Source organism: Ammospiza caudacuta, chromosome 1 (genome assembly GCF_027887145.1).
Source record: "Ammospiza caudacuta isolate bAmmCau1 chromosome 1, bAmmCau1.pri, whole genome shotgun sequence".
In the NCBI taxonomy this organism is placed as follows: domain Eukaryota; kingdom Metazoa; phylum Chordata; class Aves; order Passeriformes; family Passerellidae; genus Ammospiza; species Ammospiza caudacuta.
In genome coordinates, this window is record NC_080593.1 from 63,403,032 (window position 1) to 63,428,141 (window position 25,110).

The following is a 25,110-nucleotide window of genomic DNA, read 5'->3' on the forward strand; positions in this document are numbered from 1 at the left end:
CTAAAGAAAATAGTAGATAAAAAACCTAGGACTTAAGATTATACCCTGAATAATTATGACAAAGGCTTTTTGTAATGACATAGCATGCCAAAAAACATCTAATATTTTGCATGACTATAAAACATTGCATAGTTCCAAATATATCTTTCTTTTTAGACAAGAAGGCCCAAGTGAATGCAGAATTTCTAATTTGAAAACACGTCTGCTTCTCATCCCACGACTATTGATGCTACACAAGGCACTACTACCACCATATTTACTGAATAAAAAACTGAAGTACTAAATTCACAGACCAACAAACAAACACAAGTATAGTAAGGATTTTCATGAGATTAACAGTATCCTCTGAAATGACAAATATCTCCAAGTACAGAATGGCATTTATCTGACAGCAGTACCAGAAGGCACTGGTTATGCTATTTTAAATCATATGAAAACTTAAACTGACTCCCTACCTGACACAAACTTGAGTTTGATTGGCCACTGGCCCAGACCCCCAAATCTACCAAGCCTTGCAGCATAAGAGCCTTAATGCCCATTGCAAGCACTCACAGCTTTTCTTTGCCCCCTGCTCTGCTCTATTCCCACCACTCCTGGCCCAAGGGAAGTTGTCTTCTTCCTCTCCTTGTGCTGGCCTCCATCAGTGGAACAGCAGAGCTGTTGGCTACCCTTTAGTGGAGACTATGAAAGTGATTCCCAGACACTGAGGCAGATGAAACACTCTCACCTGCAGCTAAACTCCAGTAAATATGGAAGAAAAGTGAATGAATCAAAATTTTTGCTTTTAGGGTGAGTCTCTAGGGAAGCTCTGTCCAGATCTCAAAATTAATTTCTACATTTAGAGGACTACTGTTGCTCTATGCCACATATCATTTCGAAAGTGAAACATACCCCTGCCAAGCAGTTGCATGTGTACAATCGTATGCCAAAAATGTCTGGTTTCTAAAACAGATACATGATTGGAATGACTTTGTCTTTGTATTGCATACAAAAAGTGACACAAGATTAATACATTTTCCCAGGTAATTTTTTTCACAGAAAGCTAAAAAATCATCATAATTAGAAATATGACTTCTAAAAAAATCAGGAATTTCAATTAATAAAATGCAGCAACTTTTAAAACAATTAATGAAAGGTGTCTGCAACAAATAACACATCTTCATATCTTAGGAGATAACAGATCTACATCTGGATTTTATCCTCATCAACTGACATGAAGGTTAATCAGCTTCTCACTTGATTTTGGTTTTTTAAACAAAATACAGTTTTACCCTTTCCTCAGCTGGAAAGTTAAAAGCATTTTGCCCATAAAAAGTTTGTTTTGTTTGGTGAAAACGTATACAGGAGACTGCTTACATTCCCTAGTGATCCTTCAGAGAAAAGTCCGGTAAGCTTGGAAGAGGAGATTAAATAGAAATGCAGAAAGCAAAAAAAAAAAAACCCAAACATTGTCGCTAATTTAGTTTGACAAATCAGCAAAATTATGTCATAAAAGTTCAAGACCAGAAATTCTTGGTCACATGTGAAACACAGAAATGTGACTGAATAATCTTTAGAAAAATCATATAAATTGGAAACTGTATGGAACACTGAAGAGGATGAGCAACAGCAGATGTTGCTACTGCACAAAAAGGCTGCTGCACACAAACACATGATCTGCACAGCAACATTCAAGACACCCATTTTCAACAGGCTTCCATGAATTCCTCTACCTGTGCCATGACACCTAAAGAAGCATTTTCAAAGAGATAAGAGTACTTTTCCTAAATGAGTCAGGTAGAAAAATAAGTCCTACTTACAGCACCTTCTGGAAAATTTAGAAACAGGAAGACTAGATATCATAAATTTACAGATTTGTGACATGCTCACACTTACTATGATTGAAGGAAAGCAACATTCTTTCCACTTTCATGGATTATATCAAGGGTGCCCCTTATCTCAGCAGAGCAGTTTGTTATTTACAGCAACTGTTTTTTCTATTTTTTTAAGCTTTGAGAGCACTCACACAATGACCAGCAGTGACAAAAGCAGCAGTCTATGCCAAAACACTTTTAATAATGTGAATAAAAAATGAAAGCAAAGGAACTAACTGTGAAAATTGCTAAAAGCTTGATTTGCTTTTGTACAAGATGCTGAAAAATGTTAAAATACAAAAAGAAAAGAAGAAAAGCTTGTGGCAGTTATGAGAGTCCCAGACACAATGCAAATTCTCAAAAACACTACACTGCTTCCTAAAGGCTCCTATTCAGAGTGCTGAGTTAAAAGCCTCTCAGTGAGGTATATGCTAAACCAAAGAATTAAATAATAACCTTGCAAGTTTCTTGCAACTTTCTGCAGGTCAAATTCTTTAGCTGGTGAAGTGAAAACCTGCTTATTCCTACCAAGATGAGATTCCCCGGCCCACATGCTTTCACAATAGGCAAAGGTGCAGTTATAGCACTCTGATGAGAAAATACTGTCCTTGACATCTTAAGAAAATACAAGGGCAACTATTAATGTTACATTATATTTGGGAAAGCAGCATGGATACCAGCTATTATCCGGGTAATAAACATGCACATGGTTACAAAATTTACTTTCAACTACATCCTTCCCTCCTTTTTTCCTCCTCTTTACAGTTATGTTTATTCTGTGGACAGTTTCTAGGAATTTCAATAAATTCATTTGGTGACAGAATCCATCAAAACCAACCTACCTTTCAGAAGAAACTCACTTCCTCCTCTGCATGAATAAGCTACACTTTCAAATTCACACTGTTATATACTTCCAATTTCATTGAACTGCTTTGTTACATTTATTTTAAACACAGATATACACTTACATTTCTATTTCTTATCAAGGAAGTCATAAACATGCTAAAAATAGGATAATGAATGCATCAATTGAGTGAGACCACTATATAGTGTTTCTGGAAATATTTGTCTGAGGTGCAGCAGGAAGAAAAATTCAATCCCATAGTCCATCACTTGCAAATGACATTTCCTTTAGTTCTTGGAAACACTAGATACACACACAAATGAACATTACTACAATGAAGTCCTACATGCCAGAGATCTCACTAATATTATAATTCCAAAATTACTTGAGGATCTTATTATCTCAATAACTTGCTGTGTCAGGCAAATGGCTTTACACTGTTAGTCTAATGTTGTAAATGCATTTTAAAGTCTATGGTGTTTTTAAGCTACTGCTTAAAATGAAAGACACTTCACATAAGGTTCCATGCTGACTCACTCAATGAATGTCCATGTTGGCATATAAATGATTCCTTTTCTTCCCTTACCTCCAGATGCTCTAAAATATAGGGAGGGTTTGTCATGCCAAGCCTCAGCATAGCTCCCTCAGGAATAACTTCAACCAGCTTCCACAGAAGCGTGGGGAGGTCTGTGCCGATGTCTCTGCCATAAGCCCCTGTGTCTTCACTGGTCAGCCATATCTCACAAACACCCTCTGTGAATAAAAGAAAGAGATAATTAACAAATCTGTTTTAGAGCTGTTTATTTTATCATACAGCTGCTCACTCTTTTAAATGCAGTATTTCACATGGCTATTATGCAGCCAGACTGGGTATTCAATTGCAAAGGGGAGGGAAGGAGAAGGAAGGCTTATCCCATGGGTAGCAGTGGGTTATTAAGTTCATTTTATGAGCACAAGAGTGCTACAACAATGCTGTAAATTATCATTGCTGTGGAGTGATTAACATTCACAGCCAATGACTAATTCTGTGCTGCCTCTACAGCAAGTCAGACAAGTTTAATACTCTGTTTTATTTTTTGAGTCTAATTCATTAAACACCGCAAGAGACATCACCCAAGCAGAGTTTGCACTAATGTTTATTACAGTAGTTAGCTTATTAACTGGTAAGCTTCCAGTGAGCAAAACCAGCTGTAAAGCACTGTGACTGACATTCCTCCTGAAGTAACTTGTATTAAAATCTTGTATTCTTTAAATTATACAATTAGCAATGCAATATTAAGGTTGCATTGAAAGGTTAGTGACCACTGCATGACTGAGTGATAATATGGGAAAACCTGTTTCCTGGCAGTTAATGCTTCATTTTCCATCAATCAGAGCCTTAGGAAGTAGTGCATTTGATTTTTATTGTAAATAGCAACTTCGAACACTGGTATTTGGTAATAATATCCTCATACCCAAAGAGAGAGATTGTACCACCCTTTAACAATAGTTGAAAGCACTGAGGTTTCATGCAGCCACTTCTGCCAGCCTGCCCAGCTTTCATCCTTTTTTGCAATACAATCCCTCTATCCTTCCTTACCACACCAAAGCAAGAAATAAGCCATCAAAAACAGGGTGTTTGTGAAGAAAACACCTGTGATTTACAGCAAGATAAGATACCATTACCTCAGTGAAGAGCTAAACTTCTAAAACCAATCATGAACTGGTAAAAGAAATTATCAAACACTAGAAGGTGCATATTCATCAAAGCACACTTCGGGCCAGCAGAGAATGTATCGGAAAATGTAAATGTTTATGTTACAAATTTATACTCAAATGAGGAAAACTTAAGCACATACACCAACTTTAATCACATAAAAAGCAATAAACCTAGAAACCAAATGTTTTACAAAATGTAAATCCAAGACTGCTACTCCTAAATTCACACTGCAACAATAATGGCAGAGAGCAAGCCATGCTGAGCATCAAAGTTAATCCTGTCGGCACAGAAATGTTTTCAAGGTAATTTATTAGTTAGAATGAAAAATGCTTTACAATTTAGGGTTAACTGGAAAACTTCTTACTTTTTAAGTTTTGCTTCAAGAATAGGTTAGTGAGGGAGATGTACAATTTGTATCTTGAGAGAAGTCTGGTGTAAAGCATTCCTGAAGTGCTCTTTGGTCGACCATTTGCAGTCACAAGTTTGTAGTCACACTCAAACTGAGCTCCCTGTGCAGAATCTGCCTGCAGGACACAATTACACTGTGGATTTCAGTGCACTTGCTAATGTTTTTGGAATTCATCTCACCACAGGCAGTACCCACCATGAAACATACTCTTGGGTTTGCTGCCTGCCCTACATTTTCCTGAAACACATGAAGAAAGAAGTGAATTTTATATGCTGTATGTTAAAAAAGAACAGAAATGTAAGGAATCTAAATGATTGATAAGGTCCTGTTTTGCTTAGTTTGGGTTTCTCTATATGAGTCTCCAACAGCCATAAGAGCACTAAAAAACTTATTGATTGGCTGAGTTTCTACTGTAACAGAGTAATTCTCATTTGCAAGCTTTCAATCTAAAGAGTTGCATGGGGCTTGGGTTGGATTTCCTTTTTCTTTTTTTTTCATGAAAATGGCTAATGGAATACTGCCTCACAGTTACCAGATGAACACTAAGGAAAAAAAAATAAATCACTGGCTAGGAATGGAAATAACATTCCGCTGGAAAACAACAGCGAGCTTTTAAAGCTGCATAGGTGGGGACCATTAGCCCCCTGGTGGGCTGAAACTTCAAATTAAATCACAAGAAGAGGAAGCAGCTGTAATAGTAAATCAGCAACAGCAGGAATAACTGTCTCATCTGCACTCCGATCAGGGTGTTGAACAACAAGCAAAGGGAATAATGCATGCTGAGAGATCCAAGGATGCAGTCATATTACCGGGGGCACGGGGGCGCAGGGAGGGGGAAGAACACCTGTATTTTAGGAAAAAGTTCATGAAGATCCATTTTGTCAACCTGTACAATTTCAGGTTGACAAAATGGATCTTCAAATACTGAAAGCTACTGTGAGTGATAAATATTACAAGGAGGATCATTAGGATAAATCAACTCTGTACATAACTGTGTGAAAGAGGTTTTGAGTGGACTGATTTTAGGCCCTTTTTTTTAGTCCTTTGTATCCCCAGTTACACCAGGTAAGAAGAGAAAACAGTAGACCTCTCAAACAGTACTAATGAAGTCAGTCAACACCTCTCATTTTCAGTCCACCCCTCCAAACTCCAGCCCTCCACAGGAACCCGTTCAAATCCACTGTCTAATCACATACATATTATTTTTCCTTTCTTTTGCAGTGAACTTCATTCAATCATTCACCACTCTGTTACTGGGCAATTTTGGTGCTAATAAAGGCAAGATGATTTTGTAAACAAGAAAATTGATCCAAACAGGAGGCTTCAGATGTGCAAACTCAGAGCATTTGTTACAGTATTAAGGCCAATTATTGCTATATCCAAGTAATTACAATTCTGCCTTTGGTCACAGCTCATGGTTTTTTCTCACTCTGCCATCACTATCCAGCACAAAAGAGAAACCTTAACAGTTGGCCTCTGATCTGCTGTAACTGGGGATTACTGAGAATGAAAAATGTTGGAAAAAGAATAGGTTCCAAGCAAATGAAGAAAGTTCTGAGCCTATTCCTTCTCACATGTCTCACTATAAAGAATACTCACTGCAGATTATCTGATACAGGTTTTAATTTCATTTCTGTGGGGTAAGCAATCCTTATCATGAAGGAGATAAGAAATCCGACATCTATCACTTTTACAAAATATGTGCATTCCTGGTTTAGAAATCACTTGAAATTATTAATTTCTTTTTTTAAAACACTTCTAACATTTTTATTTTGCTTTATCTTCATGTCACTATTGTAAACACTATTTTTGGCAGTACCAAACATCCTTTAAACTGAAGAGAACTGTACTCCATCAGAAAAATGAATTTATTTCAATCTACAAAAAGATCTGAAGATGTTAAAATACTGGACACCAATCCCAGTGGAATTCTCACATTTGATAGCTGACTGTACAAATGAAATCCAATCTCCAAATCCTCATGATTTTTCTTCTCCTTCCTTCCTTGTTCTTCTCTTTCCTGGCAGATTTTTTATTGTGAACCACAGTGGCTTTTCCAACAGCACAAATCTCTGCAGGCTGCTTCAGTGGGAGGCCCCTGACTCTGACCTTCTCAGTAGCCCACATATGCTTATCAACAACTGCCTGACCTCCTTGTGATTCCTTCTCCAACACTGAATTCTTATGGCAGCCTGCAGGGCTGCACAGACCACAGAAATACCTCTCCCAGTGCACCACAGAAACCTGAAAGACCATCTGCCAAAGGGAGGCCTTACATAAATGTTTGTGTCTTGCAGACTTGAGGACAGTCAATCTGAGGACAGTCAATCTGACCATTCCTGATCACCACCTTAGAAACATTTTAAAAACAAAAAAATCATGGCCAAAGATGAAGGCTTAGAAAACACCAAATTCATTGTTCAGAATGAGCTTAGCCTACTTTATTTTCTCTTCAATTATTTGAGTTTTTCCTTATTTATTCAGCATGGATTTTACAGGAACCATTTACATACTTGATGCAGTGCATTGTGCTAGATTACTTTGCTGAATCAAAGCCTTAACTGGGAAATTGTGAAGAACTATGCAAATAGCAGATCACTGTACCAATCTGGATATAATGCAAGTTTAAACAGAAACTGAGATTTGGAGGATTCATTTTCCTCCTGTAATTCTGAAGTACTGTGCAAGGATTGATTCAGCATCATCCAAGTGTCCTCTTAAGACAGTTCAACCACATGGATCAGCACTGAAGCATCCCATTGCAGGGACTTCGCTGAAAGAGAAAATCAAACTGGGAACAACTCACTGATGCTAAGGGGGATTTGGAAGGATTCACTTCCAGTTCACCAAGAAACCCTTACTCTTATTTCATCTGAATGTATACAGGGCTTCTGGAAGACAGAAAGAATGGAGCTGGACACAATCCTATACAAACCCTAGTTATTCAGTAACTCACGCCAAACTGTCATAATTTGAGAATACAAGATTCTTGCATTCTGGCAAGCAGATGATGCAAGTAGACCGAAGTAAAAAAGACAGGTCTAAGTTCATGGCTGCTGAAAGAGGCAAGCTGTCAGGCTATGACCTAAAGGATCAATGCTTTTTCTGTATTTTGTGAAGTGCAGGTTCAGCACCATATTGTACAGATAAATGCAGTGCTTGTGACTGCATTGCACTGTGTACAAACTGTCTCACAGCCTGAATTTCTAGAGGATCTTTATTAATGCTCAAAAGTATTTCCTCTTTTTAAAAGACCTATTTTTTTACCCTTCTGGACAGTCTTAAGGACATGGAAGATGTCCCTAATGTCCCTATTTTCTTAATGCTTGCCACAAACAGGAGAACAAGATCTGAACAACACAATGAATGTTGCCCTGACCTACTACAATTGCAGTTGTGTTCTGAATATTTCCAAGGACAGCAATACCACAGCCACTGTGGGTTATCTGTTCCAATATTTGATCAGCCTAAGAGTAAAAAATTTTTATTTTCACCTAATTGCAATTTGCTGCATTCCAACTTGTCCAACTTCTTAACTATCATCCTGCCTCTGCAAGACCTGTCTGACTTCAAGACAGTCTGGCTCTGTCTTCTCTCAACCATCCCATTAGGCCACTGTAAACAACAATAACTCCTCTTAGCTTTCTTTTCACAAATCCATTTCTTGTCTATTATGTGCTCCATCCTCCTGACCATTGCAATGTCCCTCTGCTGAATTGCTGCAGTGTGTCAGCCTTGTCCTGAGACACCCAAAAGTGGACAGAGCACTCTCTCTGTGATGTCTCACAGTTGCCAAATCCAAGGCAGCAGTCACTCCCTGGGGCCTGTGGCTGCACTCTCCAACAGCCGCCGGGGCACAGCTGCAATTGCAGAGGGGTTCCACTGCTGACTCGTGTGCACCAGCTTTCCCACAGGAACTCCAAAGGCTGCAAAGCTGCTTCCCAGACAGTCAGCTCTCCACATCCATAGTGCAGCATTTGGTAGCATTCATCCTAGATTTGGGACATTTTACCTGCCTTTGTTAAACTCATGAAGTTACACTAAGTCCATTTCTCCAGGCAGTTGAGGTCTCTTGCAATATTAGCTGTACCCTCCAGCGAGTCAAGTATTCCCCTAATTTGAATATCATCTCCCAAATTCCACCTTGTTATGAAAGACATGAAATATTGGCTACAAAATAACCTTAGTACCTGCTATCTAGACCTTATACTATGGATTGCCACTTTGGGAACCTGGCAGTCCAATAAATTCCTTTACCTTCTCACCATCCAATTTTTTAAATCTATACTTTTCCACTCTAAGAACATTAAGAACTATGATGAAATTATAGATGAATTAAAGTTAAAAAACCCAAACTACACCGAAACAAAAAATAAAACCCCAAAAGACAACAAAAAATTCAACTTCACTCCAAAACCCCAAAACAAACAAAAAAAACCCCCCAACATTCTATCCCCGCCAAAAACCCCAAACCAATCCACCCCAAAACACCTCAACTCCACTGCTTTCCTATGCTCCACAAAGCCACACATGCCATCTGAAAAGTCACTCAGGCCTGTCACATGGTTTGCTGTTGGTAATCCTACGCCAAGTGTTCCCAAGCACGCTCTGGCCCTTCCTGTGCCAGGACGTGGCTTGTAGGAGTGTCTACCCCATAGAGGGTAAGGTGCAACTGCCCTGTAGCTGCCCAGTCCTCCTGTCTTGCTCTTTCTGGAGGGCAGGGTGACGTTGCCCCCTCCTCCAGCCATCAGGAATCTCCCCTGGTTGTCATGTCCTTTGAGGGATGAGAGGGAACAGCCTCATCATGACTTCAGCCAGCACTCTCAGCACACTTGGATGCCTCTCACGGCAGGATTATTTCTATTACTTCTGCATGTCAGTCTGCAGGTACAAGAACTAGAGCTGTGCTTTGCAAGTGCCAAGCTCAGTACAAGCCTTTAAAGCAGTTGTGGTTTCTACTACCCACAGGATGACACATATATTAGAGTGCTTAGGAAATGAACATAGTAACTTTTATGGTCTACATATTTTTGAGAACAAATGTTTGGAAACGAATACAAAGTGGCATAGAGACCAAGTTATACTGACTGAGATCATTCCACCTATGTAGTAATAACATGTTACTTTAAAAGTAGAACACTGAACAGTATCACTTTGGAAGATTCTGCTTGGCTGTGTTGTCTACCACACTTAGTAATAAAATTAAAGACATTTTTTCTTTCTCCTTGCTAACACACTTCAGTAAATATTTACTCTAACAAATTATTAAAGTTCTCATGTATTTATATAAAAATGCTATACATTAGTATATATCCATGGTATGAAATTCTCAGACCCACTGAAGCCATAACAGGAACTTGATTTAAAGGATCATTTACTACAGACATGACATAGATACTTACAACAAATTCCTGATCCTGCAAACTAATGCAAAAAAGTTTGGACTATATTCACGAACTGCAAAATAGAAAAATTAATTGCACCTTGGCCCCTCTTAACTCTTCCAGCTATTGCTGTTTCAAAACTATAAAATATATTTTGGATTTTGGTTAGATTAAGTTACATTTTCAATAAGTAAAATGCACTGTCTCTCACATACTAAGTTGCAACCAGAGCTTAAATGAACTTTGATGGAAAAGAGCTGAAGAAATACCTTATCAAGCACAGTACAAATTAGTTCAGGAAACAGCTTGGTTCTACTTCAATAAAAATGTGCTAATAAATTTTTTTAAATGTACATTTTACACATTTTTCCCCTCAAAGTGCATTCATTTTTTTAAATTTTATGTAATTTACAAAATCTAATCAGAACTGAACCACAGGGAAAAAAACCCAAAACAATAAGCATTAGGAACAAGATCTTTTTCTAATTACTTTTAAGTTAAAATAACAAAACACTGTGGTTTTGCAAAAATTAAAAACTATCCCCATCCTCTCCAATACCATAACATATGCATATACTTCTGCTACCACCCTCCACACCAATTTTTAGGGTTACTTTGGAGATTTTACAAGAACAACTGCACACTGAAACTACCCATCTACTCCTAAGTAACACCAAAGTAATTTTTAGGTAATGATCCTCTACCATCTGCTTTCTATTTAGATGTGAAGTCTAATAGAAGAACCTAATAACCTCATGACTTACAGCAGCTTTCCATTTTATCTTCTGTGGTTAACAAAGTGGAAGTTGTAAATACATTTATTCCAAATTTTACTTTTCCAAAGTCACGCATCTGAGAAATGAAACTGAGGAAACCATTTAGAATATGAGTTCACTGAATTTGCTTATTTATCTAAATCCATCACATAAAAGTCTCAAAACCAGAACTGCTCCTTCTGCTTTGCTATCAAAGCATTTACAAAGGAAGTTCACTACCTGTGACTGTTGTAGGGATTAGAAGTTCTACAATTTGCATCATAGATTATTTTACTCACTTCTGCTATATTGATAAGCAAAGTATTTTTATAGGAGGAGTTTTTTGAAACAAGGAATAAGAAAGCTTGTAACAGTACTAAAAGTTTCATTTAAATTACTCCTCTTTCCTATGGCATTAAAAATAAAAGTTTGAGAGTTCCCGATAAAAAGCATGCAGCAGATAGAGCCAACTAATCATTAAATACCAAAGAAAGCATAAAAGGTTTTTCTCTCCCACAAAGCAAACTCTTGTCCTTGCTTACAAAAGAGGTCATTCTATCCCTATAGGGCCCTCTGTTCCTAACAGCTCGCTGCTAGAGCACAAACCAGCAGCCCTGTCTCGCTTGTTTTGTAGCTGCGGCGCGAGAGCAGAGGGGAGAGGAAGGAGGGGAGGCAAAGGGAACAGGATAATAGGTCACTTGCTGCTGCAAACAGCGTGATAGCTAATTTGATTATGAGTCCAGTTCCATTCTGCTACAACAAGGGAGACTCAAAGGGGCGTGAAGACAGTCAGGCCGCTGAAGTTTGCTCAGCGCCAACACTGCAGCATTATGCATCTTGCTTTCAAGGAGGATTAATGATACCATACATCATGATGATAAATTGGGGTTTGTAGCCAGTTTGAAGAGAAAGGGGAAGAAAAGATTTTTTTTAAATGGAGGGAAAAGTGCATAGTTGAATTTCATGCGTTGGTCCTATTTTTCCAGCTGAGGAGATCATTCTTTAACAGAGAGGTCAGTGCTTTTTCTATTGGTCACCTGCCTGTGACCCTCCTATTTCCAGGCATGTGTGTTATGTACACAACGGCCTGTTTTGAAGGTTAGCTCTTGCATAAACGGAGAATGAAAAAAATAAATCCACTTAATCATTATACTTGCCAGCTGAAAAGAGATAAAACTTAAATTTGCTGTTCCAAATACAGACATCCTACAGGAATTCCTTTGGTTTTCAGAGAGAGTGGACATCTACTACCTGAGTTAACAAAGTAAAAGTCTTGTGTATTAATGATCAGGGACATAATTGCCTGGTGTTAATTAGTTCTCTGCTGAACCGATAACATTATTCAAGGAGGAGGTTCAGTGATAAGCAATGGGTACCTACAGGAAGACAATAAAGCATAAAGGACTTGATGACTATAGGGAAGAGATTTGCAAGAAGAGACTTAAACACAAAGGAAAGCAATTTCAGAAACCATAGACAAGGCATGAGTTTAGAATTGTTCTGCACCCCTGTACACAGCATATAGAAATACAGGTTCCTGAAGCATGGAATTATTGCTCTCTGCTCTATACCTCACAAACACACTTCGTGAAATATTGATATGCTCGTGTTGTCCTGGTACTACAAGCAGGCAGAGAATATTTGACCCTCCACCAGAAGTGTCAGTCCAGCACCCTGCACAAATACTCTTCAGTTACTGAAAGACAAAGAGCAAAATTTCCATAAACTTAAAAACTGAAGAAACAATACCTATTATTGCTATGCCTATTATCAAAACACAAATGAAAAACCTGCACTGAGCTCTGAATTCAAAATGAGGTATATGAGAAATCCTGTTTATGACTTTGGAATTCATTGGGAAAAAGAGAGTAACATGCCACTCATTATAACATACGCTCGCTGTTTTAAACCCCAAACATGGGCTATCGTTCTGCTGGAGATGAATATCAGATGCAAAGGGTCACACACTGCACAAATTCAAGGAAATGGTCATGAGCTGTAGGCATATTACAGGATGCAGTGCTAATTAATGGAGGCTTTTTACTGAGTATCCATCTCTGTAGTGCTAATGAGTTTGGATTAATTTAAACAACACGTTTTCGTGGAAACTGATTAATTCTTGGGAAGTAGCATGGCATACCAAGTTTCAGTCATTAAAAATGTTTGTAGCCAAGTTAAATAACTCTCTGAATGTGAGTTTATCATTATATAAATGTCTACAGAAGGAGAATGGCTTAAAACTTCTACAAGAGGAGCTTGTACACAAGCTGCCAGGGTGTGTTGGAAGTATTTGACATGGAGCTTCATCCTCCACAGAGCATTCTTCTGCTCAAATTTCTTGCATTTTAAAGAGCTGAATCCTATAGTCCTATTTAATTCAAATTTTTTTTTACTTTTACTTTTTAAAATGGAAACAGCAAGAGGAGAAAGAAAACACATTTTAGGAATTTAGAGATGATATTTTAAAAATTAGCTGAAAATTAGTTGAAATAAGTTGGGTTACAGTAAAATGTCAACATTTCAAAAATGTAATCAAAGAAAGGAGATCGTTTATGTCTTTCTTTGACTGAAAAGCTAACAAAAATGAATAAATAATCCTTATTTTGTGACATATACCAGGATTAGGCGAGACATCTTTTAAAACCTTTCATGTTCTAATTACAAAAGAACCCTAGAATTCAGAATAGAGTGCTCTCATAAGGGACAAATAAAAAGGTGTTAAATGCTTTGTTTCACACTAAGTTATGAGCCAAGACATAATACTGTAAACCTCGAATGGCAATACAGAATACAGAAATACTTTAATAAAGACAGGCTTGTTTTACTTTGTTTTTCATCAATTCCTCAATATATCACAGTAATTTTATGTGGAATTACTGAATCTGAGGGAGAAGACTGATTTTAATTACAAGCTGTCTTTGTATAAAGTGTGAAAATAGCTGAAGAATCTGTCAAACTGATGTATCCTAAAAGACAAGAAAGCTGGGAAAAGGGTCAGCATGTTCAAGGGCAAGGTGTCAGCTAAACATGGAATGCACTTAGGGGATTGCAGTTCCATAAGCCAGCAATACAGAGGGGTAAATACCATTTCTGGGGTAGATAATCCTTATCTAAAGTTACCTTCTCTCAACAGCACAGATAATACCATCCATTCATTATAGCCTGTATCTACAGGTAAGCCAAGCTTGCTACACCTGGTGCATGTGTCCTCTTCTGCATTTCTGGGGTTGTTTTGTTTTTCATGTGTTTGCTCTGTTTCTTTAAATGAGAAAAATAATTGCCAGGAAAATAGGCATTACAAATTAGGAAGTCTACAGACAGAAATAACATCGTAATCCCCTGATTTCTGTCAAACACCTCTTTTAATGTTCACTGTTACTTAAAATATTTTCTCAAATGAAGGGTATTGTCTCTGCAACTCTAAATGAGTCAGTTTAACCAAAAAAGGAGAATGCATGCATTGCACTAGTAACACACCTTCCCCCATTCTAAATCATGAAGTTCTTTAATTATATCCACTGAATTACCACAGAGCACTCAAAGCCTTTTTGGTGTGTAGCCACCTTAAACTAAATTTATTCTAAGTATTCAATGATAGACCACCAAAATACATCATCGGCAGAATGCAATTAAAATGTGTTGGAGATGTCCACAGAGAGATCAAATAGAAATCTTTCAAGGGCTTTGAAGGATATTAATGTATTTTTCTCAAACAGATTAATGCTCATAAAGGACTCAATCTAAACAATAATTTACCTTTTGATGAACTTATTATATGTCAACATAGGAACATGAATTAAATCTAAATAAAAAGAGATGAGCTTCTACCTATGAACCTTTAACAAAAAATATTGAGAGTGAAATTATTTAGTCTTTTAAAGACTAGAATTCAAACAAAGTCCTAGTCATTCAGAAAAGGTTTATTATTCCATCTATAGAAAACCCCACCAAACAGATGACACTAGGAAAGAGCCCCTTAAAAAATATTATTGAAATAATCTAAGAATATCCATTTGTTAAATACGTTTTCATTAAACACTTGGTAACAAAAGTCTACAAGTGTTCCACAAGTTCACCTTTGTCTTCATTAAAATTTTCTGAAATGTGTTCCTCAGACTTGTTTCTAACATCTTTAGAGCCTATATTCACCTCTAAAAGACACAACCCAGCAATGAAACTTGAGGAGAAAAATTATAAAGGCATCAAACTTGCAAATCTTAGAACTGCTGTTCAGCTGCATTAAGTGTTAGAAATGAATGTGTATTTGATTTAGAAAGGAGAGGAGCAGGGAGCAAAGGCCAGGTTCCAAAGCCTGGCTGAGGTGCTCACACAGCTACAGGGACACATCCCTGGGAGAGGAACATGCAGAACATCCCAGGGGTTATAGGACAAGTTCTGCAGTTTGTCTGGGATGGTGCCCCTGGCCTTGGCCACTGCGTACCAGAAGTCTCTATGGGCAGGGGAAAATTAGGTTGAGGAAAAACTCTTCCAGGCAGCACCAGTTCTGCCAGTTAGTACAGACATGCTAAGAAGTTGTATTAAAATGTAAAACATTCAGCCTTTCGGCACTATGAGCAACATTACTACAGCATATTGATGATTAATCCATGTAATCGTTGGATTGCAATCAAGCTTCAGAATTCCACAACTACATTATTTTTAGATGAACTTAAAGAATAATTTTCTTTCAGAAGCCTATGAGCCTTGAAAATAATTCCAGCCCAAACTTTCTAGAGGAATTACAAATCAAACACAAATGCCATTCCAAAATGTTTCTCATTTTTTCTGAAAGAAATATGATCCAACAGATAAAGGAGCACTTTTTTGCATATGTTTATGTTTTCCAGTAATGATAGATGGGATATTTTTGCAGAGCAGTTTTACTAAAAATGTGAAATGCATATCACTAAGTTGCATAAAGAAATAAAATACAGACAACACCCTACAAAGTCATCAAATATCCAACCCAAAGTACAACCAAAAAATTAAAATGCATACTATAAAATACTCTGCCCTGCGGCAGAAGAAACTTGCTGCATGCTCATACACCATTTGTCACTTCTACATATGCCATAGGCTTTAGCAATGCCAGAAAAAAGAAGAAACCTAATGAAAGGTCTGGTTTTAGTCTGTTTCAGAAATGGGAAAAACGTAATTTCTTAAATAGCGTATCTTGATTGTTAATAATTTCTTTTTAAGAACATGAACTTTAGCCTTGGGTCATGTGCTGCAATATCCAAATAATCTAATAAGAAGCTTATAGTAACTCTTAATTTGTAGCAGAAGACATCTTTTTGTCCCTGAGCAACACTAACAACAGTTTGGCTTCAACTTACATTGTATTATATACCTTTAGCCGTTTTTTAATGAACAGAAACAATTGCTTAAGAGACATGGGAATAAAGTGGCTTTGTGAGTTTACCATATTTTCAGAAAGATTCCTTCTAATATTCCCTCTCTCCTGTCCCTCCATCCTCTGAAAATAATGAGAGGAATCACCTTTTTTAACTACTTATCTCAAACAAAAATTAAGAGGATGCCATAAATCCTAAATACAGATCACAGAATACAGTGAAACATATAAGCATAAACCCTAAAGTGATGCACAGGATGAAAACACTTCCATGAAACCTACAGAGAAGCTCTAGACACACATGTAGTATCTCAGCTCAGATACTGTTTGAGACTCAGCCATGGGAAAGAAGCCTTTGAAGACTGAGTGTGAACACATGAACGCAAACACGAATTGGAGAAATGAGCAAAACTGGCTGTATTCAATAACACCAGAGTCTTAACTACAGACTGGCACAGAAAAATAAATTAAAACCCCTTAAAAGAAAATGTTCAAAAGAAATGCATTCCTTTCCTCCAGCTGAACAAAATATCCAGTCATCTTGGGATTACTATGAAGTTTTCCCTCATTTGTTTAGGTTTAGAGTTACTATTCAAACAGGAGTTTTGATGTCACTCTTACTTATGAAATATTAGTTTGAAGCGATCAGAGTGGATTTTAGGAATAAAGAAGAATGGACAACATTCAGCTTCTATTTTTTTTTAAAAACAACTTCTCTTTTTCTTTTACAGTGAATTGAGTTAGTAGACGCCAATACTGTTAAGTGAATCTCCCTACTCAAGTCTCCAATGTGGACTCAGATTTCTTAAGCTCGTATTTAAGAAATACAGCTTTAATCACAATACCTAAGATCATGTTGTGCATGTATCATTCTATTCCAGTGACTTCTGAATTCATTGACCAATTTCTACGAAATTGGGCAGAAACATAGAATTCTCAACAACAGTAAGTTTCCACAAGTTTAATGAACAGTAACCAGCCAGAGAAGCATTCCCCAAGCATTTGCCCCACTTCAAGTGAAAGCAGGCAGGACTGACTCTCAGTTTGTTTGGTATAGCCACCAGCCTGGAATATCACACATGGAAAAAAGGGAGGCTCATACTGGCGGAGAAGTCTATCATCATCACAGGGCACCAAACTTTAGAAAGCAGGCTGTACCGCACCACAAAAAAAAGCTGGTCTTCAAAAAATATCTCAAGCATTGCATAAATAAAAGTACAGATTCATGAGAATTTGCAACTTGTAATTATAATTATTTGTGCAAATACTTTAGTTTACTTCTACTTAAACCTAAAGAATAGTATGTGACAGTAATCAATAGCATGGGGCAGTTAAATGATTTGCCATCTTCAGGTTGTTAATATTCTTTATCACCAGGGCTCCAAGCAATTCATCAAACCATATGCTTGAATGCAAGCCACTGGAGCAATAGTTTTTCTGCATATTCACTGTGTGTATGTTTCTATGCATGACAGAACAAATATTGAGACTATCTGACAGTCTCTATTTTATTTTGCAGGTCTGTTCCAACACATTTAACCACAATGCATATCTCCTCTCTTTCCTCCCCTTCAACCTGCCCTGTCGATGACCTTAAATGCAATTTAAATGAACCACTCTCTGCTAGTAATGAGAAATAATTCAGCCTCAATGATGGTTTGTTAAAGGCTTCTCTCATAAAAGAAAGCACACATACCTTTTCATTTCAATAATTTTGAATCTTACGAATACATTTTGGCTTAAAAAAATAATTCACTGGTGACGTTAGGGAGGATAGACGTAAGTCAAAATTCAGAGTAAAACAATTTATTTGTTACAGGCATGAATTATAAATGTAACATAAGGAAACCATAGCCTGACCAGTTTCTGTGCTGCAGTTTCAGAATTACTAAGTTCGGCTGCCTTCTCACATTGAGAGGAACGATTTCATAATTCTCTCCACTGCACATTAATGCCTTTTTCCCCTCTATAAAAAAAATATACAAAATACAAATATTCAACAGCACAAAATGCACAAAAGAAATTCACTTGCAAATAAGTCCAGTAAAGACATTTAATATCAAACTTTTGTCTAGTTCTGTGAAATTACTACAGACAGATCTACAAATGCATTCAGTCTCCCAGCTCCCACTGATAGTCTTGAGCACTGGTCTTTACAAAGGTATTTAAACACCTCTGAGAGTATTTTTGGGATATATGAATAGTGAACCTCACTAGAACATTTTGTATGTGGTCCATAATTCTTCTTCAGCTTCACATGAGACCTTCTGCTATCTTTTTTTGGTTAATCCAACCACTGAAACAGAATGATATAGTAAGACAGAAATTCTGGATAAGAAGCAAAAATTTGCAAAAATGGACTCCACTTTAGCCTGGATAAGCAATTTAACATGTAAGGATCACAATGTACAAGTGTTACTGATTTAGAGGAGGATAATACTCATGAAAGTGTCTGCCTCATTAAAAACAGGATCATAAAACAAAAAGCTCTGTGCTGCTAGACAAACTCCATTGTGTCTTGGAGAAGTGTCAAGGCTTGGCAAACGTCCAATTGCTGAAACATTGCCAGGCACATCAGATATATATTAATGCAGGATAATCTGTAAGAAAAGCATTCTTTCATAAACATTTTTTTTCTTTGTAAAACCATCAATCAACTTCCTAGCTGAGCACCATGTGGCTCAGCTTAAGAGATCCTCAGGAATGCTTCAGTGTCTGTAAACCACTGACTTACTTCACAGACTTGGTGCCTTTCAGTGCCCATTGTCCTAAGTATTTGCTGAAGTTATTTGGCTGGCTGTCAGCAGCTAATTCTGATTTGTAACTTGGGAAACCAGCAGCAGGAAGTCCTTGGATCTGACTAGTGACATCCTCAGCACCAATTAGCCAAGGTGCAGACTGCCAGTAAAGAATTTTCTGCAGTTCCAATTATTTAATAGGAAGATACAGGACCACCTAAATATCTGTCAGAAAAAGAGCTAACACAAGCGTTTTGTTATTTAGCCCACCTTGAATGGCAAAGAGAAACAAAAGGACACATGCTTTCGTTCCAAAGTTGTATTTCCTTATAAAGATATATTCTAAAAAACCATAAGTGCATTCACAATTCAACACACCAGCATCGTAAAAATAAAACAAAGCATAAAGTTTCCAAAGAAACCTTATTACAGAATGGTAAATTTACATGGCTTATAAGGATTGAACTCATCTATCCAGGGAATAAATACATGGAAAGAAAGGCTGAAATTATTTCTACACTAAAGGAATTTTACTGACATTCTGTGGAGCTCATCTCAAATTAGCAGTATCTGCCTCTCTATTCCATAGGAAAAAAAGGTAGTTTACTTAATCATCTAATCTTCAGGGCCACTCACTAGTTTTTCATCCAAAGCATTCCAATGTTATCACATAAAATATATGTTCAAATTCCATAACATAAATTAAAACACTATTATTTCTCCACAAGTTCACAGGATTCAAGATGAGAAAATTAGCATTGTTTAAGCCAGTGAGAGGAAACCTCACTATAGCTGCAACTACTGGATTAATATCTTGTCCACAGATTTATGAAATGTGAGGGACTGAATGACTCCATGTAAAGGCAATAATGCATTTCATCTCAGATTAACTTGAATACAATCCAATTTAAAGGAGACTAGAAACCTGAAAGGTTTTTGATGGCTTATATATCACCAATTTGCTGTTTGTATGAAGTTCTAAACAAAGTGCTAATTTAAAGGAATAATACAAACCTGTGCATACATCCTGCATTACTTTTTGTAATGGACACATCCATTTTGTTTTTGTTTGGACACGTCCAAGTGACCTGGCTTGCAGCAGCTATCCCAGACACTTATTTAAAGGAAAACAAATCTACTAGAGAACCTTGAAAAATAAAATTATGGGCTGAAGCTAAAGTACTAGGAAAAAAAAAAATAAAGGTGGCTTATTTCAAGCTAGATTGTGTGCTTATGCTGCAGCTGTGCGTGCCTGTAGTCTGGTTATATTTAATTTCTTTAAAAATGGTTCTTTAAGAAGAATCATATCACACTCTGTAATGTTAGCATTATTTTTTGCCCGAATGATCTCAGTAAATAAATAGCATTCATCTTATCCTACAAAGAGTGCTTAAGTAGCTCTCTTTTAAACTGAAAACACTTCATGGCTATGTCACCCAATGGAGATGCGATTTTTATTTCAAATAATTAATGCATGTTAGGAATAAGAAAATAAAGTGCTTTTTGAAAGACTGCCCTTCATCTCATTTCTCTTTCTCTTCTAAAAAGTTAGTAGGTAAGTTTTCTTCTTACCATAATGAGTTCTAAAATGGTAGGAATTCACATGACTCTAACCAGTGCCAGGTACTGTATAAACATCAACCCAATGCATCTTTTCTAGAAATCACACTCTTGTATCACCAGTTGGATACTGGAAGTGAAAAGCATACAAACAATAGTTCTCAGAAATCAAGTCTGTTTGGAGCAGTTATTTTAGGAGATTATTTTTCCTTCACTTCTCCCTCTAAGCCACTTCTTTAGACTGAAATTATGACATATCAGTTTCAGCACTGCAGCCTAAAGGAAGACATGTCTTCATCAAACATGAGCACTTCTTTGCAGACAAAGCCTGACAATCAAGTCCACTTGCCTTGCCAAACCTGTTCTGCTTCTTCCAAGCTCTTGTTTTTCTTCTAAGGGTCTCATCCTACAAGAATATTAAAATGATATCTATTGGATCTACAGTGATCTCACTCCTGTATATTGCAAGTTTATGTCTCTGACTTATCTTTGTACAAAATCAAACAGTAAGCTGAGGAGACAAACTCTTTCTTTTTCCCCTTAGTTTTTCCTCCCCTTCTTTCTTAATTGCTGTTTTCTGCTGGGAAACAGCTTTCTTGCATGGTCTCCTATTTGGCACCTCAGTAATGAAGCAACGTAATCAGAAAAAGTAGTTGGAAGGAAGAACATTTGATAGTGGACAGTCCTGACACTGACCAATGTAAATTGCTGTTTAGAAAGAATGAGAAGATGTATCATGGGGTAAAAGATGATGAAAACAAAGCAAAGAAGAATGGCACGGCATCTTAAATAGTCACAACTTTTCTCCAGCCACCTATTTCTCTTCCATCCTGCAGTGAGAAGGATAAAGAAATTAATGGACTAACAATGACCAAACATAATCTGTCTGCATCCTCAAAATGCTATTTCAAATCCAGCTCTCCAGATGTTCACAGAACAGCCATTCAGTGTGTCATCCTAGTGGAGAGGGCAGTACAGGAGTCAGTACAAAGGGCCAAGAGTGGGAGGAGACTGAAGCTGTCTCTGGGAGATCACTGCAAGGTTCTGTTAGCTTTGAGAGTAAAACTTCACCTTTTGCCTGCTCATTTTAGGGCCTCCTTCTCCTTAAATCAACTTCTCATTTCTCAATATCAGCTCAGTAGCTTTTCAGCTACTACAGAAGTAGCTACTTACAAATTTTGGAGCCTGTAGAACTTACAGGCTCCAAAATTTCAGCTGTCACAGGTGCTGCAAAGTGGTTGTAATTACACATACAAATTTGATAAAGTGCATCTAGAAAAAGCTCTGCAATAGCTAAAATTCCAAGTTCAAGCCTAGGATGGTGCAAATCAAATCAGACCTGCACTATACAAAAGGACGTGAGTGATATTTAACTTCTCCACTCCTGATGCAAGAGTGCAAGCCCTACCAAGTTTCAGCGGCTTGTTTTAAAAATTTATATGCTGCAAAATCATTCTGCATAAAGAATGCATCTATTAAGTATTTAAAATAAGTATTTAAAATTAAGTATTAAAAATACTATGAAGAATTTAAAGCATAAGATATTAAATACCTTTGAGCCCCGAATTGCATGTTATATGAAGGTGAGTGTTACATTTTATTCTGGTATCATTCTATCTAAATTCTTAATAGAACTCTCTGTCACAGTAAGGGCAACTTGTATTTGTGTCAATGTTAATCCTTATGCTTATGTGAATTCCTATGTTTATTATACTTTTCCATAATTCAATTAACATATAGACAAAACAGTGCACATGGATTTCCAAAGAGCTCTCAAATGTCCTTCACCAGTAACTTGCAGAGAAGGTAATATGTCATGACATAGTAAGACTGATGCCTCTTGTGGATGGCCTTACTACAGACAGGAAGCAACTGTTAGGAATAACTTGCCAGCTTTTACAATAAACAGAAATTACCACATTTGTATGTGGATTGGTGTTCAAGACACAAGCAATCTGAAAAGATTGTGAAATAGGAACAAAAGAAAAATTTGTGATGACAAAATTATGCACAGGAAGTCAAAACTAAATTAGTTGTAACAACTTACAGAGATGATAATGAACTAAGAGGTAATAATAATAACAACACAGCCAATGAAAGCCTGTGCAGATAAATACAAAATAACACACCACAAAAAAGTAGAAAAAATGAAATCCTGAAAAAGAAGGGCTCAAAATTATGTAGTACTGCCTGAATAAGGAAGATAACTTTTTCTCTAGATAATTTTTGAAAGCATTATCTAACTAATTAACACCAATCAAAAAAAAAAAACTTGGCAGAATGTTAACACTGAATAAAAAGAGAATACAAACCCAAGGGAAAGCTAATGCTATGCCTTTTCACATACCATTGGTATTTCAAAACTCTCAATTCTATCATGGCATTTCTTCAAAGCAGATACAAGAAAACAGACCAGGTAATCCAGAATTCAGTTTGAGAATGACAGAGGTGAAGGAGAATACAACAAAGACATACAGAATCTTGAGCTTGCCAAGAAGATCATCAGGAAAATGATGATGCACCTATTCTCAATATTTCAGATTCCATAACTTTATATAACCAATAAGTGTCTTGGGCAAAAGTTTTAGGTAAAAAAATTGATACTGCAAACAGAAAGTAAAAAACTCATTGCTACGGGCTGCTGCAGAGACTGGAACTGTAAGTCTACAAGAACATTTACGACTTTTCTATTAAATATGATTTTCAGACTGCAATCTCTGACATGGGAGGGCCCATGAAGCTGGGGGCCATGCAAGGTTTAAGCTGAGCCTCACCTCGAGCTGCCTCACTTCTTTCACTGTTGCCAAAGCATCCGGTACTGACCACCCCTGGAGAAAAGCTGAACAAGCTTACTGAGTATTCTTGGCAGTTCCCTGACACAACAGAGCAACACTTCTTCATGATACCTACTTCAGTCACCTGTCAAGGTGTGAACAAGGCAAGAGAAAATGGCAAGTTACACTGATTATAGATGAATCCATTATTTTATAATAAAAGACAGTGTACTGAACAGCAATTCCAAAGATTGATATGATTTTCATATCCTCTCTGTTCCAGGCTTTGGAATTCAAGGGAAATGTGGTTTTTGGTGAGACATGCTGGGGAATCACATTTTCTAAGGCAAAAGCAAGTATAGGTATATGGAGTTATATGTTCCTCAAACACCTTGTCAGGCTGAAAACATAAACCATCTGAAAGAGAAACTGAAATGTCACATTAGGAAAATAGGCAGCTCAGCTCTGCCTAAGCACTTACGTAGAAAGCTTTATCTAAACAATATCGCTCTTCTTTATAGAAGGAAACCTTTTTATTTAAAGTATTAAAATATCTTCACTTGAAAAGCTGAGACAAAGACATGAAATTCAGATGCCTGAATGCTGGAGTTTCAATTCACTCCAGTGGTGTGTACCAGATTGTCATTAGGCATCTAAACAGAGCAGGAACAACCAAGAGCAATGAGAATGACATGTCACAGAGGAGGATGTGAGGCAGGCATGGCAGAGAGCATCACTGCTAAGTGCACACACTGTGCCACCTGGATCCAGGCAACAAGATGACCACCACTTTGTTTTATTCCAAGGAAAAAGAACTGCCAAAAACTAAGAGGTCTGGGCTTGCTTAAAAGATACTCATCCAACTGAGATGATTTTAGATGAAAGAAAATGGGAACTGTGTAATTATATACACTTACCTTGACAAATAGAAAGCAATCTGTGATTAGAACGTAGTAATTAGTTACAAAACGCTTCCCATGGATTTAATTACCCATCAGTCTACATGTTTCTTAATTACTTTTATCTCATTGAATCAGTAAAAATTTCTGCCTGGGGCAACTGCCACTCACTTATTTACACAGCTTCTAGTTTTTACAGTGAATATATTACAGCAACATGGCCAAACAATGCTAGAATTACAGTTTAAATTTCATGCATAAGAAATTTCTCCCTCAATTTTCTATGGAAATTATTTTCTTATATGTGAATTCAGACCTAACTTTATTATCTATGTGTTCAGGAAGCTTGAAAACATCCAATGTATCATCAAAAAGAAATTCAAAGAAGACTTACAAAGTTCTTAAGTAAAAAGAACAAAAATACATTATACTCACATAAATCAAAAAATGGTTGACAAGCAAAATTGTAAACCTGATAGATACACAACTTCTCAGAGAAATGTATGCTATTTCTAAATTTGAATCAAATCTTAAGATGTAAGAACTTCTGAGGGTGTAAAATTGACTCCAAAACTGCCCTGTTATTGGTAACATCCTCCATCATCAGCACAGCCTCCTCGGTGTCAGTATTAGTTAAGGTCAAGAGATATGATTATGTCACCCAACCTCCAAAGAGTACACATCTGCCACAATGACTCACATGGACAGAGAATAATTACAAAAAATGAAACCAAATTTGTAGTTGCAGAATTAATAAGAATGTCTCCTTTGTCTACACAAAACCCAGAAGGGTCAATTCATTTGCCTGCATTTTGGGTATAGTGACTCCTGCTATGTTTACC

At 37.0% G+C, this 25,110-nt stretch overlaps 1 protein-coding gene across 1 annotated transcript in view; it reads right to left on the minus strand.

Annotated features, from left to right (window-relative positions):
- CDKAL1 (CDK5 regulatory subunit associated protein 1 like 1) overlaps nucleotides 1-25,110 on the minus strand; it is a 382,971-nt gene that overhangs the window by 145,561 nt on the left and 212,300 nt on the right. Inside the window, exon 10 of the mRNA XM_058800651.1 lies at nucleotides 3,284-3,450. Within this exon, the coding sequence (XP_058656634.1) occupies nucleotides 3,284-3,450 (167 nt within the window). The remainder of the gene's footprint in view (nucleotides 1-3,283; nucleotides 3,451-25,110) is intronic.